General features: G+C 39.5%; 1 protein-coding gene across 17 annotated transcripts in view; it reads right to left on the bottom strand.

Annotated features, from left to right (window-relative positions):
• KLHL32 (kelch like family member 32) overlaps window positions 1–22541 on the bottom strand; it is a 194421-nt gene that overhangs the window by 102792 nt on the left and 69088 nt on the right. For all 17 annotated transcript variants that reach the window (XR_010599548.1, XR_010599547.1, XR_010599545.1 and 14 more), the window contains one exon: window positions 8885–8992. Coding sequence is in view for 10 of the 17 variants with exons in the window: in XM_008164869.4 (XP_008163091.2) it covers window positions 8885–8992 (108 nt within the window). In the remaining 7 variants the exon portion in view is untranslated. The remainder of the gene's footprint in view (window positions 1–8884; window positions 8993–22541) is intronic.

Raw genomic sequence — 22541 nt, 5'->3', positions numbered from 1 at the left:
TTTTTAGGCAAAACAATGAATGATGCAATCTGAAGCTGGTATTGCGTCATACATGATATGAATTGCATCATGTTATTCCTAGAAGTCATGGATGATGCAATCATAACGAAGCTTATATCAGAAATCATATAGTGTCGTGCTCTCTTATTTGTCAGTGTTTGAGTTTGCAAAGGGACACATTTCTGTTTAGCCAAAGTGAGCTGAGATGCCTCGTACTTGTGTGAACAGTACAGATAACTTCTGCTATGTTTGTGGTGAAGTGACTTTTGCATCACAAAAGTGCAGTATAACCACTATGGTTAAGAAAGCCTATCACCTTTATTTTGGCTGCAAAATTGGAGATCAGGACAAGAGGTGGGCCCCACACATATGCTGCAACACTTGTGCAACAAATCTTTACCAGTGGTTGAACAGGAAACGGAAATCTATGCCTTTTGCAATGCCAATGATTTGGAGAGAGCCAACAGATCATACCAGCAATTGTTACTTCTGCATGGTGCCTCCAGTTGGGAAAGAAGAAAAAGTGGACTGTGCATTATCCAAACATTCCATCAGCTATACGCCCAGTACCCCACGGAGAAGGGCTGCCGGTTCCTGATGCACCAGAATCATTCTCACTTGAGTTAGACGAGGAAGAGGAAGAGGATGAAACTTCTGGTCCTGAACCATCAATGTCACAGGACCCACATTTTCTCCCATCCTCCTCCTCTGAACCACACCTCCTAACACAAGGTGAACTGAATGACCTTGTCAGGGATTTGGAACTACCCAAGAGTAAGGCAGAGCTGTTGGGCTCCAGACTACAGCAGTGGAATCTCCTGGCAGGTGATGTTAGGGTTTCCATGTTCCGTGACCGTCAAAAGGATCTTGTCCCATTCTTCTTCATGGAAGGTGATCTTGTAGCCTGCAACAACATCGATGGTGTGATGGCAGCCCTCAACATCGTTCACGATCCAGATGTTCATTCATTCATCAAAGACGAGTCTTAAAGCTGTTTTACTGCATAATGGCAATGTTTTGCCATCAATTCCAGTTGGTCATGCAGTCCATATGAAGGAAACCTATAACAACATGAAACAACTTTTGAGGTGCATAAACTATGACCAACATCAGTGGCAGCTTTGTGGCGATCTGAAGGTTGTTGCTCTCTTGCTTGGTCTACAGACTGGATACACAAAGTACTGCTGTTTTCTCTGTGAATGGGATAGTCGTGCAAGAGATTCCCACTACATCAAGAAAGATTGGCCACTCCGACAGTCATTGGAGCCTGGGAGGAAAAGTGTTCAGCATCCACCACTTGTTGAATCAAGGAAGATTTTGTTACCACCCTTACACATCAAGCTGGGTCTGATGAAGAACTTTGTCAAGGCCATTGACAAAACACAAGCAGCTTTCAAGTACCTCCATGGAAAATTTCCAAGCTTAAGTGAAGCTAAGATAAAGGAAGGTGTCTTTGTTGGTCCTCAGATTCGTGAACTTCTTCGAGATGATACATTTGACCATGCACTGCATGGCAAGGAAAAGACGGCATGGAAAGCCTTCCAGTTAGTGGCAATAAATTTTCTGGGAAACAACAAGGCAGACAACTACAGGTTGTTGGTGGAAAACCTCCTCAAGGCATACAAAAGCCTTGGTTGCAACATGTCACTAAAGATACATTTTTTGCCCTCTCATCTAGATTTTTTTCCACCGAACTGCGGAGCAGTGAGCGACGAGCATGGCGAGCGATTTCACCAGGACATTGCAACAATGGAGAAACGCTATCAGGGCAAATGGAGCCCATCAATGCTTGCAGACTATTGCTGGACAGTGACAAGAGATGCTCCATTGAATGAATACAAGAGACAAGCCAAGAAGCGCCGAGTAGACACTGAATAGGACTAAACTATGTACATAATAGTTTTTTGCCTTTTGTTTCATAATAAATTTTATTTATATAACCCTTTTGCTGATTTTTAAAGTGTTACATAAATAGGACAGGTGAAATATTATCATGTAAAGCAACCATAAACACATGAAAAGACCTAGATTTACAATTTATGATTAAAACTCTACTATCTACACAATATACATAAAGATAAAATGTAAAAACTTAAATATCTTAGAAACAGTAGCCAATCAGTTGTTTTAATTGTCATATTTGAATTCAGCACATCAAAATACATAATAAATAGCACATTTTATCTCTGAAGCAGACGACTTCTCAAAAATTGTAGACCAGTGTAATTAAATGTCAATCAACACAGGCTTAAGAAAAACAGACCCTGTCAAACTAACTTGATATCTGTTTGGCTGATAACAGGTAACAGTGTTGATGTAATATGCCTTGTAGACATCTAAGTGTTTCACTTGGTGCTGCCTGATATTCTGGTCAAAAAACCTAGAACAATATAAAATTAACATGGCACACATTAAAATGGGTTAAAAGCTGGCTAACTGATAGGTCTCAAAATGTAATAGTAAATGGGGTGTCATCATCAACCGGTGTTTTTCTATTGGGGTCCCATAGGGATTTGTTCCTGGCCTTATGCTATTTAACATTTTTATCAACAACCTGATAAAGTTTGCAGATGGACACAAATAATGAAGATGACAGGTGACTAATACAGAGCAATCTTAGATTGTTGGTACAATGGACACAAACAAATATACATCCCTAAATGTATATGTATTCAGCTAGGAACAAAGAATCTAGGCCATAGTTACAGGATGGGGGACTCTATCCTGGGAAGCAGGGACTCTGAAAATGATTTGGAGGTTGTAATCATCTAAACAGGAGCGCCCAGTGTGATGCTGTGGCCAAAAGAGCTAATACAATCCTGGGATGTATAAACAAGGGAATCTCAAGTGTTGGTACTGGTGCAACTGCTGCTGGAACTCTGTGACCAGCTCTGATGTCCACAGTTCAGGAAGGATGTTGATCAATTGGAGAGGATTTAGAGAAAAGCCATGAGAATGACTTCGCATTAGAAAGGATTCAAAAATATGCCCTCTAGTGATGGAAACAGTGAGTTGAAATCTATTTAGCTTAAAACAGAGTAGGTTAAGGGGTGACTTGATTTCAGTCTATAAATACCTACCTGCTGTTGCAATCTGGCAGAGAAACTTAAAACATGATCCAATGTCTGGAAGTTGAAATTCAGACTGGAAATATAGTCGCAATTTTTTAATGGTGAGAGTAATCAACCATTGGAACAATTTACCAAAAGACGTAGTGGATTCTCCATCACTGTCAATTTTTAAATAAAGATTGGAAGCTTTTCTAAAAGATATGCTCTAAGAATTATTTTGGGGAAGTTCTATGGCCTGTGTTATACAGTGGGTATTCTTAGATGATCACAATCGTCCCTTGAATCTATTAATAAAGATCAGTTCACAACGAAAAGCATTAAAAACACATTAGGGAAACATCATATTGTCTCTGTAGTTCTGAGACTGCATATCATTGTCTGAGCTATATTTATGAAAACATGATTAATACTACTCTTCAATGGCACTTCTTATTTGCTTACACTTTCATATTAGCATTTGGTAGGTCTGATACAGAGAGGAGAACATAGGCCCCAATCCTGCAAACACTTTCACGCATGAGCAACTTTACACACGTGAATAGTACCAGTTAATTTACCAGGCCAACTCATATGTAAAATAGCTTACAAGAGTGAGAGTTTGCAGGATCAAGGCTGCAAACTGGAAGGCACCTATTTTTCAATAGAGGATTGTAGACATTATGTCACCCTGGGGAAGCTCTTGTAGATCTTATTCAAAAACCGAAGAAAGTATGCTGGTATCTTTTAATCACTGGCACAATTTAATAAATTATATCATCAGTATATTTCAGAATAATAAAAATAATGCTTTGCACTTATATAGGTGCTTTCATCTGAGGCTCTCAAAGTGATTTATGAACATTAGTTAATAAAGACTTTGAATACCATTCAGAGATAGGTGAGTATTATTATCTCCATTTAATAGATGGGAAACCTCAGGCACAAAAAAGCGTAGAGCCAGATTTTCAGCAGTGTCTGGTAATTTTGAGGTATCCCAGTTTAGAGAGCAAGGGCCCTGCTTTGAGGGAAAGTAAGCACCTACAGCCTTCACTGACTTCAACTGCAGTTGGAGATGCTTGGCCGCTATGAAAATAAGGCATGATATGTCTGCAATTGGACACTCAAAATGCTTTGAAGGATAATTTTGAAAATAGGCTTCATTAAATGAGCCAGTGCAGTAACAGAACCTGGAATTCCTAGTTCATTGACAAGAAAGTTTTAACCATTAAATCATACTTTCTCCTCTGGGTTGGCATATTTTCACTGTCATACAAAATAATACATTCTTCACTAGTAGCACAAGAAAGAAAAGCATTTAAAAAAAACTCTTTCATTTTATTAAGGTATTCAAGAATACTTAGCTTGAAGGAAGAACAAAATGAGTACGCATGACATGCTTTCAGGATACATACAGCAAAAGGCACTGCTGAACAATGGCTGAATTTCTACCCTTCTTATATATGGCAGAGGGAAAACTTCTTTGAAGAATTTTTATATTCTTCAAACTGACAGAGTTAGTCTATAAAACCAAAATTAATTTGTTTACGTCTTTGTTGTCTGTGCCACTTGGCTTGGTGACAAAGAACACAACTTTTCTAAAATCAGTTCAAACAGATTTCCTGCCTTCAGAATTTAATTTTCTCTTTATTTATTTGTTTAATTATTTCTTTATACAGAAATTATGGGTTTATAATCTAACCATATTTTGGAAGCAGATATATTAAATGAGATTTTTACAACCTTGTGCAATAATGAAATGGTAACCGATTCTTTTTTCGAAATTAAACAACAGCGAATGTTCACCATGGGATCTATCTACTAAATAAGCAATATTTCCAGCAATACTCTGGTTAGCCAAAGTTTCCATAAATAAGAGAAAATTCAACAGTTTATGTATTCCTGATGTCTGCAAGAATAAACATACACATTTTTTAAACAGTTTCTTGTGCATGGTACCTAACAGTTTAGAGTTGGCGCAGCTTTGGTCTCCACATTTAAAGTAAAACTGACAAATTGGAAATCACAAAGATGAATAATGTGAGTGACAAAGAGTTTGAGAGATTAGATTTTAAAAACTGGGCATATTCAGTTTATAAAAGGAGGCGGGGTGGGGGGACAAAGGATCTAATTCTCCATTGAAATCAGGAGTAACATAATTTAAATCAAATGTGTGCTGCTGTAAGAGAGTGAATAATCAAGCCCAACAAAGTCTACTAAAAGATTCCAGTCTAAGGGAATGTCTACACTGGAGCTGTAAATTCTAGCTGAAGGAGACATACTTGCACTAATTCTGATCTAGTTAGCCCACTAAATATGAAAATGTAGCTGTGGCAGCATGAGGGGCTAGCTTCCCCTAGTATGTACCTATAATCTAGGGCAGGATTGTATTTAGGGACGCTGCTCATCTATTTTTAGCACATTAGCTCAATCAGACCTAGAGCGAGTATATTTCCTCAAAGTGAAATTTACACCTTCCAGACCTAGTGTAGACATACCTAAGACTTGGAATGTCACATGGTATTTTAAAACTAGTTTTTAAAAAACAAAACAGTAAAAAACCCAAGGTAACTGGATTAAAAACTGAATATTCTTAGCAATTAAGGAGCAGACAAAAATGTCTTCCAGTAACTTTCAGAGACAGAAATGTCATTTGCAGAAGCACGGATTAGGAACTTTAATTTATAGGTTAACTACTGAAGGTCACTGGTCTGGGACATAGGTGATGATAAAACAAAAAGCTTTCTACATTCAGAAGGGGTTTGTTTTTATCCTGATAATGTTAGGTGGTATGCATCCTGTTTCCATCAACATTAAATAGATCTTTAGTACCATAAAAAGTCATTTCAGATAGATCAAGGTTCCCAACCTTTTCAGAGTGTGGACCACATCTTAGCAGAGAGACTGTCTCAGGGATCACCCCCTGCTGCGATTAGCGAACTTAACATCTGTGGCATCTACAACAAGTGCTTCCAGGAAGATTTATTATCAGGAAAGTCTTTAGTGTATTTTTTTTCCATTTTTTAAATAGGATATAGCAGATGGATATCGTGAAGATTAAAATCATGTGATCAGCCAGCTTTCTGCAGACCACCACCGAGTGCTCTATGGACCATCATTGGCTCAAGCCATCATGACAAAAAGTGATGCAACCACCTTATATAAATTAATCTAGACCATATTTCCATAATTTGCTTATGAGAATGTCATGTGAGACTGTCTCAAAAGCCTTATTAATATCAAGCTATATCACATCTACTGGATTTCAATAAAGATTACCTTAAACTCAGATAACTGGTATGAAGGGTTCCATGGGGGCGGGGGGGGGGGAGAATCTAAACGATAAAGGAGCTCAGGAGAGCTGATAGTTTCTCAAAAAGAGTTAATATTAAAGGCACACCAGCAAACTATCCCAATGTGAAGTAAACATAGAATAATCTGAAGCCAATATGGCTTCATTAAGATGTCTTTAATACCTGAAAAATCTAAAAGGAATCCTACAAAAAGTGGAAACAGAGACTAATTGCTAATACAAATGAATAGCACAAGTATGAGGGACAAACTTACAAAGCCTAAGACACAAAATAAGTTACACCTAGCAAAGGGATATAAAAGCCAATAAGAAGAGGTTCTATAAATACATCTGAGCCTGCCCAAGCCCCACTGTCCTGGGTGGGAGGGCCAAATCCGGAGCCTCACTGCTCTGGGCAGAGGGGCCAAAGCTTACACTCAAGGGCTTCAGCCCCAGGCAAGGGGCCTGCAACCTGAGCCCTGCCACCCAGGGCGTCAGCCCTGAGCCCAGCAAGTCTAAGCCAGCCATGGCGACCCCATTTGGAGTCCCAACCTACAGTTTGAGAACCACTGGGTTAGACAAAAACCTGTCAGAATGGTCTAGGCATAGTTGGTCCTGCCTCCGTGCAGGGGGCTAAACTAGATGACCTCTTGAGATCCCTTCTAACCCTACATTTTTGGGATTCTAGGATTTCAGAACTACTAGGATAAAGAGATTTTTCTGTTTTATATGGATTCATAGACTCAGATTCTAGGACTGGAAGGGACCTCGAGAGGTCATCGAGTCAATCCCCTGCCCTCATGGCAGGACCAAATACTGCCTAGACCATCCCTGATAGACATTTATCTAACCTACTCTTAAAGATCTTTAGAGATGGAGATTCCACAACCTCCCTAGGCAGTTTATTCCAGAGTTTAACCACCCTGATAGTTAGGAACTTTTTCCTAATGTCCAACCTAGACCTCCCTTGCTGCAGTTTAAACCTATTGCTTCTTGTTCTATCCTTAGAGGCTAAGGAGAACAAGTTTTCTCTCTCCTCCTTATGACACCCTTTTAGATACCTGAAAACTGCTATCATGTCCCCTCTCAGTCTTCTCTTTTCCAAACTAAACAAACCCAATTCTTTCAGCCTTCCTTCATAGGTCATGTTCTCAAGACCTTTAATCATTCTTGTTGCTCTTCTCTGGACCCTCTCCAATATCTCCACATCTTTCTTGAAATGCGATGCCCAGAACTGGACACAATACTCCAGTTGAGGCCTAACCAGCGCAGAGTAGAGCGGAAGAATGACTTCTCATGTCTTGCTCACAACACACCTGTTAATGCATCCCAGAATCATGTTTGCTTTTTTTGCAACAGCATCACACTGTTGACTCATATTTAGCTTGTGGTCCACTATAACCCCTAGATCCCTTTCTGCCGTACTCCTTCCTAGACAGTCTCTTCCCATTCTGTATGTGTGAAACTGATTGTTCCTTCCTAAGTGGAGCACTTTGCATTTGTCTTTGTTAAACTTCATCCTGTTTACCTCAGACCATTTCTCCAATTTGTCCAGATCATTTTGAATTATGACCCTATCCTCCAAAGCAGTTGCAATCCCTCCCAGTTTGGTATCATCTGCAAACTTAATAAGCGTACTTTCTATGCCAATATCTAAGTCGTTGATGAAGATATTGAACAGAGCCGGTCCCAAAACCGACCCCTGCGGAACCCCATTTGTTATACCTTTCCAGTAGGATTGGGAACCATTAATAACTACTCTCTGAGTACGGTTATCCAGCCAGTTATGCACCCACCTTATAGTAGCCCCATCTAAGTTGTATTTGCCTAGTTTATTGATATGAATATCATGCGAGACTGTATCAAATGCCTTACTAAAGTCTAGGTATACCACATCCACTTCTCCCTTATCCACAAGACTCGTTATCCTATCAAAGAAAGCTATCAGATTGGTTTGACATGATTTGTTCTTTACAAATCCATGCTGGCTATTCCCTTCCACCTTACCACCTTCCAAGTGTTTGCACATGATTTCCTTAATTTCTTGCTCCATTATCTTCCCTGGCACAGAAGTTAAACTAACTGGTCTGTAGTCTCCTGGGTTGTTTTTATTTCTCTTTTTATAGATGGGCACTATATTTGCCCTTTTCCAGTCTCCTGTCTCCCATGATTTTCCAAAGATAATAGCTAGAGGCTCAGATACCTCCTCTATTAGCTCCTTGAGTATTATAGGATGCATTTCATCAGGCCCTGGTGACTTGCAGGCATCTAAATTTTCTAAGTGATTTTTAACTTGTTCTTTATTTATTTTATCTTCTAAACTTACCCCATTCCCATTAGCATTCCAGAAAATAATATCCACTCCAAAGTAAAGTCCATTAATTTTTGTATTGACATGCCCAAACACTTCATACTTTGCAAGTGCGAAAGATTAATAATATCAAATTTAAGCTTGTGTAGTTATCACTTAGCATTAGTTTCTATAGCAGCAAGAATGATTTTATTTTTTGATTTATGTGTTTGAATTTGAAGAATTGTACAATACCTGTCCAGTGTATGCAAAGTCCAGGGCCTGCTTTAAACCTAGGCTTGTGACACCATGCAAATTCACTTCATCAGCTCCACTCTCAACCATACAGAGACTGAACATTGCCTAAGAAGAGAAAAGAAACATTTGCAGACATTAAAAATGAGATGGAGGGAGAAGCATGAGAAGTTTCAGATGAACACTGTTGATTTTTGCTACCTAACCACCCCTTGCTATTCTCCAGGTAAAACACCTCCATAGCACCATGACTACTATTGAGGTGCCAGGGCTCAAGCAATTTTTTTACATTTATAACTCATGCAGCAAGCCCAGATGTGCCAGAGCTATGAACTGCCAAGCTTAGAGGTGCCAGGGCTCAGCCCTAGCATAAATTAAGCACTGATAGGTTTTAATTATTACGGTTTCCTTTGACTCCCCCTCAGTAAGTAGGTTAGCAACTGAGCTGTTTCACTGATAAAGAAGTGCAAAGACATATCCCTGAAGAGAAAAACTGCAACTAATCCAACAAGATCCAATTCTGAAAGCTTTACACTGAGTAATACTTTACTATGCAAGTAATTCCACTAAAACCAATGGGACCACTCACATAGTATGGTACTATTCAGTGTAAGTGGGCAACTTGGACCCTGAAAAATCATTCTAATCAAACACCACTAGAACAGTAAATTAGACTTGTAGGTCTATAAAATATTTAAAGAGTTAAAAAGGGCAAGGTAAACCCTCCATGGTTATTTGATGAAGTAAATTAGTGTATTAAGATAGTTAAAGCATCTTTTTAAGAAGTGGTAATCCTACCCAAATAGCACAAAAGAATGCCAGGAAATTAGAAATAAAAAAGGCAAAGAGGTAACATGAAGAACAGTCATCTACCGATATTAAGGTACACAAAATATTAAAGTACATTAAGAGCAAGGCCACATATGTATGGATGCAGACCTGTTAGGCCCCATTTTTACGCTCCCCAGAAAATGGAATGAGTCAATAAACTCACTCATTTGTCAATAGTGACAAACAAAAAGAAATACTTCAAAGTTTGCAGCTGGCTGCTGGACAGTACTGCATAATTGACCAGGGCACATGATCTTGGTTTCCTTTCTCTCCCACCTTCCTCCAAGGCATAGTTTGCTGACTGAGGAAGGATGCTAGACTTGACAGGCCAAACTTGCATGGCCTATTTGGTTTAAGATCATTTTCTCCCAACATGATTTGGTACTTAAGATCTAAAAATTGAAAATGAGCTCATCAGAGTTCATTTTTAATATTTGCACAGAATGTCATTGAGTTGTAGACAGTGTCAATCCCTTCCCTTAAAACAATGTGAACTCCCTCTTAAATTAGAAACTGAAATTTGCTGTTTCAAAAGTATTTTCCTCCCTTAAGGGTGGGGTTTCCTTCCCCACTTTATGAATACTTTCAAGCTCCCAAAGACACTAAGAACAGACATTTCAAATGTTGTGATAATTAATAAAAATATTTTTATTAGGCCTAGTTCTACCTTCAGATACATATGTCTAAATCTCATTAACTTTGGCATGTACATATATGAGGGCAACAATTAGCCCTTGCGTAACACATTATTTGCTCCAACTCATACTATCTTCCCTTCCCCAAGCCTGATCCATGTAACCTCTCTTTATTCATGTCCATCAATGGCTATTAGCCAAGATTCAAGAAGCTGGGAGGGGAAAATGGGTGGATCACTACAACTGCTCCATTCTGTACATTCCTCCTGAAGTTCTGTTACTGGCTAGTATCTTGTTGGAGACAAGATACTGGGCTAGGTGGACCACTGGTCTTACTCCAGTATGGCAGTTCTTATGTTTATGCAGCACCATTTTGGATTGTCAAATAAACTGCAATCTGCCTCGTACTGGCTATTTGAGTGGTGTGGCTAGGGATGTGACTGAAGCTGCAGACCACTAATTGAGTGTTGAAGCAGAAACATTCACTTATCAGCTACTGCAGAGAGCCACCCAGGCCCACACCTTCTCTTTGAGATGGACTCCAAGGGTGAAATCCTGATCCTATTGAAATCAATGGCAAAACTCGAGCTGATTTCCAGGTTGCATGTGTCAATCATATATGGCAGTGGGAGTGACATGATGGGAGGCACCTGGTGTGGAGGGTGAGCTCTTCTTGTCTGAGTGACAGCCAAGAAGTTATTGAAGAGGTCGAGGAGCTCCTGAGCCTACCATCCTAGCTAACATCTCCCCATAACTAGCCTCAAGCCCCTCACATCCCCCAAAATCAGCCTTTTTTTAGGGCTCATACTGAGTTCTCCTATAGTCTCTCTCCCTTCCACATACTGCTGAGCAGGGGTCATTGCAATCCAAATGCTAGTGTAGCTAGTGAGAGAAAAACACTAGGGCAGGATTCAGAGGGGCCAATCATGGGGCTACATGAATTTCCCACCCCCATCAGTGGGTCTGCAGGTCCCAACTCTATAGCCCCTTATATCACTACTAAAGTCAATGGAAGACGCAAGAGCTCAGCACCTCTAAAATCTGGTGCATGGTATCTCAGTTGAGACTGAGGAGTTTCAGTACAAAAATTGAAGCACCCAAAAATGTGTGTTCACTTCCAAAAGCATTGTTCTGATTGCCACTGAAATGAACTGTTCTGAAATGAATTTGTTCCCTGGCAGTGATCCAATTTAAGCAAACATGCCATTTATCAAGGTACTTGTTCTGCTCTTCTGCAATTTGTATTTCAATTAAAATTTTATCAGGGTTTTCCCTAACTGGCAATATAATAGAATATGTGTTAAACTAGGTATCACATTTACACAGTAAGAAATAGTCATTCTAAGTTTACCCAACTGAAAAGAAATCAGAACTGAAAAATTCAATGACTTGTCCAGCTCAGTAAAAACTGTAGTTTATTAATTACCACGCATGTCACCCAAAATACCAGTTGTCATTTATTTGTATATGGTATGCCAGGATGGCTATTTCATTCTGGCTTTCAACAATATTTCTCACCCTTGAGCTGGTTATAGCTACAATCTTCTTCCTTGCATTAATCACATAACACAAAAAGTCTGCATTATGAATCCTCTCCCTCCAATGTGCTCTGTTCAGTGCCATGTTCTCTATCACATCACACGCTGGCATGTCTTCATTTATGACATCCCACCACTTCTTCTCTGCTTAGCCTGTCTTTTTCCTTCAGTCTGATCTGTTGGACTCTCTTACCTACAGTGTTGTCAGAACTGCACTTTATAGCTACAATATGTAATATTGAAGTATGTAGCTCACCTGGCTAGCTGCAGATCTCTTGTTGCCGCCCCCCTCCTTCCCAACTCAGTTACTGTAAACATTAAAACTAGAAAGGTAGCAGTTTCCAAACATATGAACTGCAAACCTGTTTGTAGGGAGTGATTTCACACAGCATGAAAAGCACTCTAACCAAAATGATGAAAAGTATTCTGTAATGGGGTGTAGGATGCCATGTAGTGAAGTCATTTTAAATGGCAGTCCATAACCTGTGGAATATAGCAAATGACTCAAAATAACCATCACTCCTTTCGGAAATAATTGCACTGAGCTGTGTGGTGCCCCACATCAGATCTCTAAATAAAGTACTTTGAACTGGTAATTTATAAATACCCTATCATTCAAAAGCAGTGGGTTTTGTTAGGCACAAAATATGATTATTAAGTTTTGTTATTTTCTTCAGTCAGAAAGCAAACACCAATTAGATCCTATCCAATAATTGTCAGAAGACATTAGAAGATCAGTTTGTTCTGTTGAAATTATCTCCTTACTGTTTTATCCTAATTATTCTCAGACCTTGTCTGAATTGTAAACCACTTATTTTTTTCTTAAATTTAGGGCCTTAGTTGGTGAATCTAAAAAAAAAGATTAGGAAAAAAAAAGATTAACACCAGCTGCTGCTCGCAAATGTCAGGGCTAGCGGGGTTCTGATGTTATTTTGCTAAACTTCTGCATTTCAAAGAAAGAATTCACATTCCAAACACTACACCACAACTAAGTATTTACATTTTCATATATTCAAATGATACACATGTCATTAGATTTAATTAAAACATATTGATGATACAGAATTTAAACTAAAGCACAGTTACAGAGCTTATTCTGCCTTAGTGCAAGCAGGAAAAGAGTGCTATTCAAAATTGGTTATGCATGTGCAAATCCACATTATTGCTAATGATATGGTGGAAAATGATTTGTGCATCAACTATTATTTATTATAAAGAGTAAATTACCATTCTAGCACCAGGCATTGTTGCAGTGCTGACTACCTGTTTACTTAGTATGAAGTGTGGAACTGTGGAACAGAAAAGTAACAGCAACAATATGGAACTCATTTAAGATATGCAGAGCTAGATCTTCACTCATTGTAGTCAGCATAGCTGCACTGGCTTTGAAGTAACTATGCTGGTTTATTCCAGCTGAGGATCTGGCCTGAGATTGGAAGGAAGTTTCCAGAAGTTCCCTATTATTATTATATTATATTTCAAAACTCAGAAACACCAGTGCAAACACTTTAACAAACTATTCTGAAGTTACATAAAGGATATATTGTTGTATTGGCAAAAAAACAGCAATTATTTATACCAGATACAATTTACTTGGCTGATTATCTGTACTTTCTTTCCTACTAGGGCCAAATCCTGGTCTCACTAAAATCAATGGCAAAACTCCCATTGACTTTGATGAGAAAAGGATTTTGCTCTAATTACAGATATTTTGTACTGGGGGGGGGAGGAGAAACTATTTCCCCACAGCCCATATTCCCCCTCTACTTAAGCTCACTACAGAGTCAATATCACTTCAGAGTGTGTTGCCAGTGACTACACTGTTTCAAATATAGCAATATAATATAAGAGCTTGTTGCTGTTGTCAAAAAAGAAAACAAGATTGCATGAGGAATGCAAGGCTGCATAAAGAATAGTATGGTAAATTTTCTCCATATTATTATATGCCTTTATCTAAAACAATGGCGCAGCCTCCTCTAGAATACTGTGGGCAGGTCTGATCGTCTCCATCTCAAAAAGATCACAGAACTAGAGGGGATTCAGGGAAGGGCGACAATTATGATTGGGGCAGGGAAAAATTCTCATCTGAAGAGAGATTGAAACGATCCAGATTGTTTACCTTAGAGAGGAGATGAAAAAGAAAGGACACAATAACAGTATGTAAAATAATAAATGGTCTGGAGAAGGTACATAGGAAACTTCTGTTCTCCCTGTATCCTAACACAAAAACAAGGGAACATTCAATGAATGTAAGATGGCGGCAAATTCAAAAGCTGATGCAAGGAACTACTTTTTCATGCAATGAACCACTGAACTGTGGAACTCACTGTGACAAGATGCTGTTGAGGCCAATAAGGGATTTTACAAGGTGTGACACCTTGTACCCCATGTTCACCACTTGTATATGGTTATGGTTATGTATGTTTTTTTTTTTACTAAGTATGCCTTGTGAGGTATCATTTGAAAAGCCATAATCTGTTGAGCATCATTATCCTGTTAAAATGTGTGTAACAATATTGTATATCGAGTTAAAAGATTTTGCTATATGTTTGTTACTGAAACATGTTGTAATTCTGGGGAACATTCACAGACTAGCTCCCCAGTGTCAACAAAGGACTGACCACAGTTAGAAAACTATTAACTACTGAGGCAACCACACTGTTAGAGGGTACTTTAAATCAAAGATTTGAATATCATCCCTCACATACCCAGAAGGTATGAATAAGAAATATACAATTTACGTGGAAGATACTTCAAATCTCAAGTAGGCCACACACTGATTGTCTGTGCCCCTGCAGGGGGTAATCCTCAAACAGAGGAGGAGGATATAAAAATAAGAGACAATGGCTTCCCCATTACCTCTCCTCCCCCACCTCTACTCAGGGAGCAAAACAGTTCAATGATGTTTCTTTGTTTGGAAGACTGGGGGGACTGCTGTAAGCTTTTGGGTGAGAGAAATCTTTTTGCTTTCTAATCTTATTTAGCTTGGTAAAGTTTAGGAATTAGATTGTGGTTTTATTCTTTATTTCTTTGGTAACTAATTTTGTCTTTTATGCCTTAAACACTTATAGTCACTTAAAATCTATCTTTCTTTAGTTAAGAAACTTGTTTAATTATTTATCAAATCCAGCATGGTTTTGGTTGAAATGTCTGGGGAATCTCTACTCAGGTTAACAAAAGCTGTTGCATAATCATTACTCTTTGATGGAATGACTTTAATGAGTTTACACTGTGGGAGGGGGCATAAACAGTAGAAGATGTACATTTCTGCGGTGAAAGGCTGGAACTGAGGAATATGCTAGGGTTGCCCTATATCTGTTTCATGAGTGGCTGGGAGAGCATTCATGTAACTTTGCTGTGTGAGCAGAGCCTGGAGAGGCTGCTTTTCACAAGCAGAGCAGTGTAAGAGACACCCTGGCCTGGAGAATTAAGGTGACAGCAGTTCAGTGGTCCCCCAGCTTGAACCCTGGGAATGTCATACAGGGATTCTAGATAACAAGAATATCCAGAGTTATAACAGCCAATGCTAACATACATGATGGAAGTGGTTTAATATCTCATCTTTCAGGGCTGTAGTCAGTCTCCAACTACTAGGATTGGGGCATTCTTTGCACCTTTCTCTGAAGCTCCTGATGCTGGTCACTATCAGATGCAGGATGCTAGACTAGATGGACAACTTGCCTGATGCAGTGCAACAATTCCTATGTTCTTTAAATAAAAGTATCTGAAATGATTACTAGAAATACTGTCGCAAAAAAAGACATGAAAAATAAGTACAGCTAAACAAGCTTAAACTTTTTGGCTGAAGTCCCTTCCCCAGACTCAAAACAAATGATAGTATAAACAGACTATGTATATTGATCTACGTGGTATTAGAGGTGTAGGGAATAGTAATCGTCATCTGACTCACAGGCAGGGGCAGAGCAGTTTCAGAGCCACACCATGGCTGCTACTTCAGCCCTGGATTGGAATAAGGAGTGTGTTCCATGCATCCTATGTGTAGGGGTTCATTGCCACTGGGTCAACATAAATATGGACCGCGTAGGAATATTAACAAGTGGCCTCCAGCTCACCTTCAGACCCTCAACCCTCCATGCAGAACTGGTACAGATCCCAGATCTGCTGAGCTTTAGAGCCAGAGTCTTATACCACTCTCATTACAGTAGTATCTGAGTGTCTTCTAGTAGTGCATTAAACAGTATGACTGACATCTGTCACATGTATTTTATTCTCTCTCATACTCTCTCCAGGGTGAGAACTGTGTGTACAGTGGAGTGTTTTGGTTTGGTGGTGCTTTCGTTTTACCTTTTAAAAGCTACATGCTGTTGTTTATCTTGGAGAAGGCAAGGTCAAAGAAGTACTCCTTGCATTTGGTGCGGAAGGTGGTGAGGTTTGTGATGGTCCTTAGTTCCCATGGGAATCCCTTCAACGGGGATGGACTGGCCCCAAGAAAGTGGTCTCCTGCCCAGAAGAGCTTTATCCTGTAAATCCTTCCATGGTGCTTTCATCCATCAACAAATTTCACACTCAGCCTAATATGAGTGAAAGGTTAACCCAGCATGAAATCCCCTCTCAAAGACCTATACAAGCAAGGGAGTTCAGAATTCCAGTTGAAATTCAGTGCAGATGCTCAGTCCTTAATTCATCCTACTGTGCCTGAATATTATAGTAGATACAGTATGCACACATGGATCATAATATTCTGTTTTGAAACTTTTGCAATACTTAGGGAGTGAGTTAAGCATGAATTGTCAAAATCAGATTTCAGATGCACCTCTGAATTGTTCGGTTTTGTAAGATTAAGTAAGTCTATCAATAGTGTTTTTATGTAGTGGTAGTATCTCGGTTTATTTTCCCCATAGTACAGTTAAAGGGGGGTGGAGGACATCTCAGCTGGATGCACAGTAACAGAAAAGATATAAACTAAATACTAAATATTTAGACAATTGTCAAAATCTGCCTTAAATTTACTCAGCTCATAGTCAACTGTATCATATTTGATTTGAATATATGTATACAGTGTCTTTTTAAAAAAGTGAATGAAGTTTAACGTAAATCTATAAAATCATTGATCAGACTTTGCTTACACAAAAAATATTGGAGAATGCCCCTCTCTTCCACCTAAATGAGGCTTTTGTGGACCCAACTGTCCTCTCAGTTTCATCTTTTCAGTCGCTGTTCTGCTACCCCCCCCCCTTCCACTCAGTCAATGAGAGTATTAATACTGCATAAAATTAGGTATTTGTTTGTCTTTGCTGAGCAGGGTCATAGTTTGTTTACCCAAACAAAAAATAAATCCTGAATGAAAAGAAAATATCATCCAATGGCCAGAATGTGGAAAGAGAGAAAAAATCCAGTTATTAACAGCTTTTTTGCTGCCCCAAGCGGCAAAGCGGGGTGGGGGGAAAAGCCGCGATCAGCGGCACTTCGGTGGCAGCTCTATCGCGCCACTTCATTCTTCAGCAGCAATTTGGCAGCCAGTCCTTCCCTCCGAGAGGGACAGAGGGACCCGCCGCCGAATTGCCACCAAAGACCCAGATGTGCTGCACTGGTGCCTGGAGCCGGCCTGGTTATTAAACATGTCTTCATTCACAAATGGTTTCACCAGAGATCAGAGCATTTTTAGCAGCTATGTGCCTCACCAGTCATTTTTGATGTCCCACCTTTGTTACTATTCAAAGGAAGTCAGCAATCTGCTTGCAGATATTATCCTGTTCCAGATAAGACATACCTATTTAGGAAATACATCTAGGAGACAACTGCCCTGTGAACTATTTTTATTGACGGAAATTTGTACAGCAAAGCTCTCTTTCAGCATACTGACTTGAGAGGGTGACAGTAAAATATTATTGAAAAGTTTGAAATACTGCACAGCAAAACTCAAGTGCAAGATAAACATTTTTCCAACTTGTCTGGATTTACAGTAACTTCCCCCTCCCACCCATAATATGTTATACATCTGCTTTCACACTAACAATGAAAATTCATACTATCCAAGTGTCTCATTCACTTTTTACAGGCTTGTTGGTACCTACTTAAAAAACAAATAGATAAAATTGCATCTGCTCTAAAAAGAGCACAGAAAAATCCATCCTCCCTTCTTTCTCAATTTGAGCTCTGAATTTAACCTGATATGGAATAGGGAAAGGGAAAGAGAAAATGATTATTTTCAAATAGGAAAAAGAAAGAAAGGACATAACCTTCTGATAAGCATACTCTCGATAGCCATTTTAAATAATTCTATTTGAGAGTAGCAAACTTCACACTTTTCTACAAATGCAAATTTTCTTCAAGAAAATGTATTGCAAAAGCTTTTATGCCAGCAGAGGAATCTGAAATAAAGCAGCGAACAGGATTTTTGATTCATCTAGTATAGTTCTCTCAAGAACTACACTGAATTTTAAGAGCAGTCTAAAAACATGAGAGTCCACTCCTGGGGGGAACCACTTAGATGTATCAGCACAAAAATTATATTTCCATTACACTTTTTCCTGTTCTTAAAGTATCAGCTACAATTAAGTGTTCTGTGTTGAAGACTGAGATTAGAAAAATTGTTAAAAGAAAGTTTAGTCTGATAATTTTGATTAAATAATTTACAGTAATTCAGTTTTCAATGGTTCTTTCCTGTTAGCTGCCATTTATTATTTGTTTACGTTCACAAAACGATGTAGTTAAGGAGGAATAAATTATAGCAACTTTTTAAAAAAAAATTGCCTTATGAAATCCTTAGCTCTGTACATACATATCAGTATAATACTGTTAGAATAGAATAATGCTCAGCGATTATGTCCAAAGAACTGTAAAAACAATGGCTAATTAAACATACACCTCATCTATGTATGTAGAAACTGTCTAATCCCCATTTTACAGATTGAGAAACTCATGGGTTCGGGTGTAAGAGGCCAGGGAGGCTAAGCCTCCCAAAAGAGAATGTGGCACAACTCCCTCTGGAGGCATGCCAGTCTGCCGCCTTTGGAGCGCCGCCGCTGAAAGAGTGCCCGGGCAGTAGCCCCAACTATGTTGCACCCCAAGGCCCCATTCCCATTCATCCTTTTTCCTGTGTCCCCACCCATGCTGCTCCTCTTCCTGCCCCTGCTCCGCCTCTTCCCCCCTAAGGTCTTGTACTCATGCTGCTTCCTCCCACGACCCCCCACCACCTGCCACTTGTGCCTCTTCACACTCTCCTCCCCAAGACCACCCCCCCAAACCCGCTGAGAAGCTGTTGGCTCACAGACCTGGGGGGGAGGGGGAAGAGGCGCAAGCAGGGGGGGGGCCAAGAAGAGTGGGTGGAGGGTCTCGGAGGGGGTTGAGAGGAGTGGGCGGTGGAGGACTCGGGTGGGGGGAGGCAAGTGGAAGCAAGCCTCAGGGCAGAGCAGGGGGTGGGGCCACGGTCTGGGAGCCAGTGGCCCCCTCCAGTTCTAGGAAGCTTCTGGGGCTCACCTCCAGCCTCCCCAAATGTAGGAGTCACAAGCCGCCCATGGAGAAACTGAAGTACAAAAGGGGTAAAAGCCTCAATTTTCAGAGGTCTTCCATAATTGTGGTTCTCAGTTTCTGGGTGCACAAACTAAGGTATTTTCAAAGGTCGTGAGCTCCTACAATTGCTGTTGACTCCACTGGGAGTGGTGGGTGCCCAGCACCTCTGAAAAATCAAGTCCAAAATATCAGAAGTTGCCACAATCAAGCCATAGGTGCCACCTAAATGTTGATGCATTCAAAATTAGTAGACACTTAAAAATTTGACCCCAAGCAACTTGACCAATCTAGGGCTGGTGATTAGTACACAGCATAACGCATGCAGATGTAGTGTGCAGCTTCCTTTGTCTGCCCTTCCAGGACCCTCAGCACTGCAGCCAAACAGATCTTCGCACATCAGCCACCCCCCCCCCCCCGGCCATGTACAGAATAGAAAGTAAGATCAGAGCTTAGAATTGTATACAGAGCTGTACAAGGGTGATGAGGAGCAGAGGTATCACACTGATGGACCGGATATAAGAACCTACATACAGCAGAACGTCCATCTGGACAGACATTAGGCCTAATTTTTCAGTGCCTTACCTTATGTAGCATCTTACAAATATACAAGGTGAGCACAAAATGGATGTAAATGCTACCAAATCAGAAAAGTAATGTTTAGCAACACTTTGCATAGGTATAAGCCACTACATGAGATACAAAGCAGTGGAAAATTTGGCGCATTGATTTGATCAATGCAGCAGTGCAAACAGAAGTTAGCTTCTGCAACCACATTTAACAGACTCTTTGAAAATGTGCAGGTTTAAAAACAGAGTCCAGGGAAGAAGAAACAAGAAATCAATGTCCAAGTGCCCAGAAGATGCAATTTCATTCACTGCCATAAGTGATGGGATGCCACATTCCTGTCTGCCTTGGAATTACTTTTCCGCATATTCATTCAAAAGAATCAAAGCAGCAGATGTCCAATGTCTGTGATAATATCAGGTTCATCCCTGTTTGTATACATTATTCTCTCAGCTGTGTCTTGCATATCAGATACTAAATCATCACAAACTAATTAAATTGACTATCAATTTATGCAGCAGTTTGCATCAGCCAAATGTGTGGGCTAATTCTATGAGAGTCAGAGTTCTTTTTTAAGATGATGAATAGAATTATGACATGTACATTGGCTCAGAGGATTGTTAAAATCAATATAAGATCAAATGGACAGGTTTAAAAAAACCCACGCACAAACCTGCATCTAGTCCACTAAATTAGGGTTGTGAAAAAAAAAACAATTTTATTTTTATTTTAGAAAAAAAACAACCTATTTACTTTTTAATGGGTTTTAATGGTTTTTTTTCCTGAGAGTTTTCATTTTTTAACTTCTACGTCACTCCAAATTATTTACAAGGAGATAACATTTTTGAAAGATTTTTGATAGTTAGAATCAAACGTTTTTATTTCTAATCCTTGTTTAAAACTTTATTCTAAAATATTAACAGGAAAGTGATGAGATCAGCAAGAAACTGGTTATACTTATTGGGAAGTAATATGGTATTAGAATTGTGTGGAAGCCTGAGGGGAAATAAGTAGAATCATTGGTGATTGGAGAGAGAGGGAATAACCAATGTTTAATGACAGTTGATTATACCTATTAAAGAGAGAGGAGTGGTTGGAACTGTGACCCTTTTGGGGAGGACTACATTTTCTAGAACATAGAAACTTCTAGAAAGTGGGAAAGGCAACCGATAACATGGTTCTCTCTACAATGCTGACTCTTATTTTCCATTTTTAGTGGTGATTTCACTTGGTGGCTGCTTCTCATTGTAACTGTAGTAAATGTGAAAGCTGCTGATCAATACTGCAAACAGGATTGGTGATTAGAAATGATCAAACATCAGTGGATGTATGAATGTATCTGACTCAACATGCCTCAAGTTGAAAAAAGTGTAAAGAAAAAAGTGATTGAATGAACTGAAGTAATGGGACAGAACAGAAAATAAAAATACAAATTTTGACTATAGTTCTTAAGCAGCAAGATAAGAATGATTCAGCCTTATCACAAGAACTACTGAAAATGAGTTTCTTTGCATCCTTCAAGATAAAAATGTGCCAGTGAATGCAATTTTGTCTATTCAAGTAGAAGAGATCAACACTGACTAGTTGGATGATACTGCAAGCGAGACATTTTCAACGGCATCATCACCATCAAAATATATGCATGTTAACCACAAGTCCTCTCCATAATTAAGGCACAAAACTGGGATTCAGGAGACCTGCATTCAGTTCCCCACTCTCCCATAGACTCCCTGTGTGACCCTGGGAAAAATCAACTAACCTTTGTGCCTCACTTCCTCATCTGCAAAATGGGGATAATAATCCTATCTTATTTATTTAGATTATAAACTCTTCATGGCAAGGACTATCTGTTACTATGTGTCCATCTAGTGCTTAGAACAGGGGCTTCTGGTCACTACTGGAATATGACTATGGTTCCTGGGTGCTATGATAATACTAATAAATAAAAAATAAATCTAGTTTTCTGTATGCTCTCCTGAGACACTTCCTAAGAGTGCAATTAATTCCATAAAGTATTTCACTCCATTGGTGTTAATATGCTTTGAATTAAGGCCAATTCTCTTGTTCTGCTCAACCCCACCTAGGAGACAATTTAAGTCATTTTAGTCCACTCCCACATCTTTGATGCTGATTGCCATTTCGATCCTGCTGTGACAGATGTCACCCAACCTGCCCTGGATAATCTCCGGTGTTATCCTTGTCTGGAAGGCCAGAAACCTGACACTTACGGTCTTGAAGCGTGTAAGTATTTCAGAACCTTTTCCTCACAATCAGAGTAGACAGAGAGAATGGAAAGTTGGTATAATGTGAATGTGGGTGCTCCACGTTCTCCACGTCTTTCACTACAACATACCCAAAAATTGAATATCCAACAGGAAGATATGAACTTAATATGTCAGCCCTGATGCTCAACTTCTCTATTTTCAGAGAAGATAAGTTCTCTGGTGAAAACTGTGTCTGCTATTTTTCCAGCAAAACAATGTCACGGTATACTCTATAACACACATACATCCTGGCCAAAGCAATCTAAGCAGGAAGGTTCTCGGTCTTCGCTGGCACAAGTTAACCAATACATATATATGCCTTCCTGCTACACTTAGCCCTCTCCTCACAGAT

Source organism: Chrysemys picta, chromosome 3, assembly GCF_011386835.1.
Source record: "Chrysemys picta bellii isolate R12L10 chromosome 3, ASM1138683v2, whole genome shotgun sequence".
In the NCBI taxonomy this organism is placed as follows: Eukaryota; Metazoa; Chordata; order Testudines; family Emydidae; genus Chrysemys; species Chrysemys picta.
The sequence above is the reverse complement of the archived record's forward strand: the minus strand, read 5'-3'. Positions and strand labels throughout refer to the sequence as shown.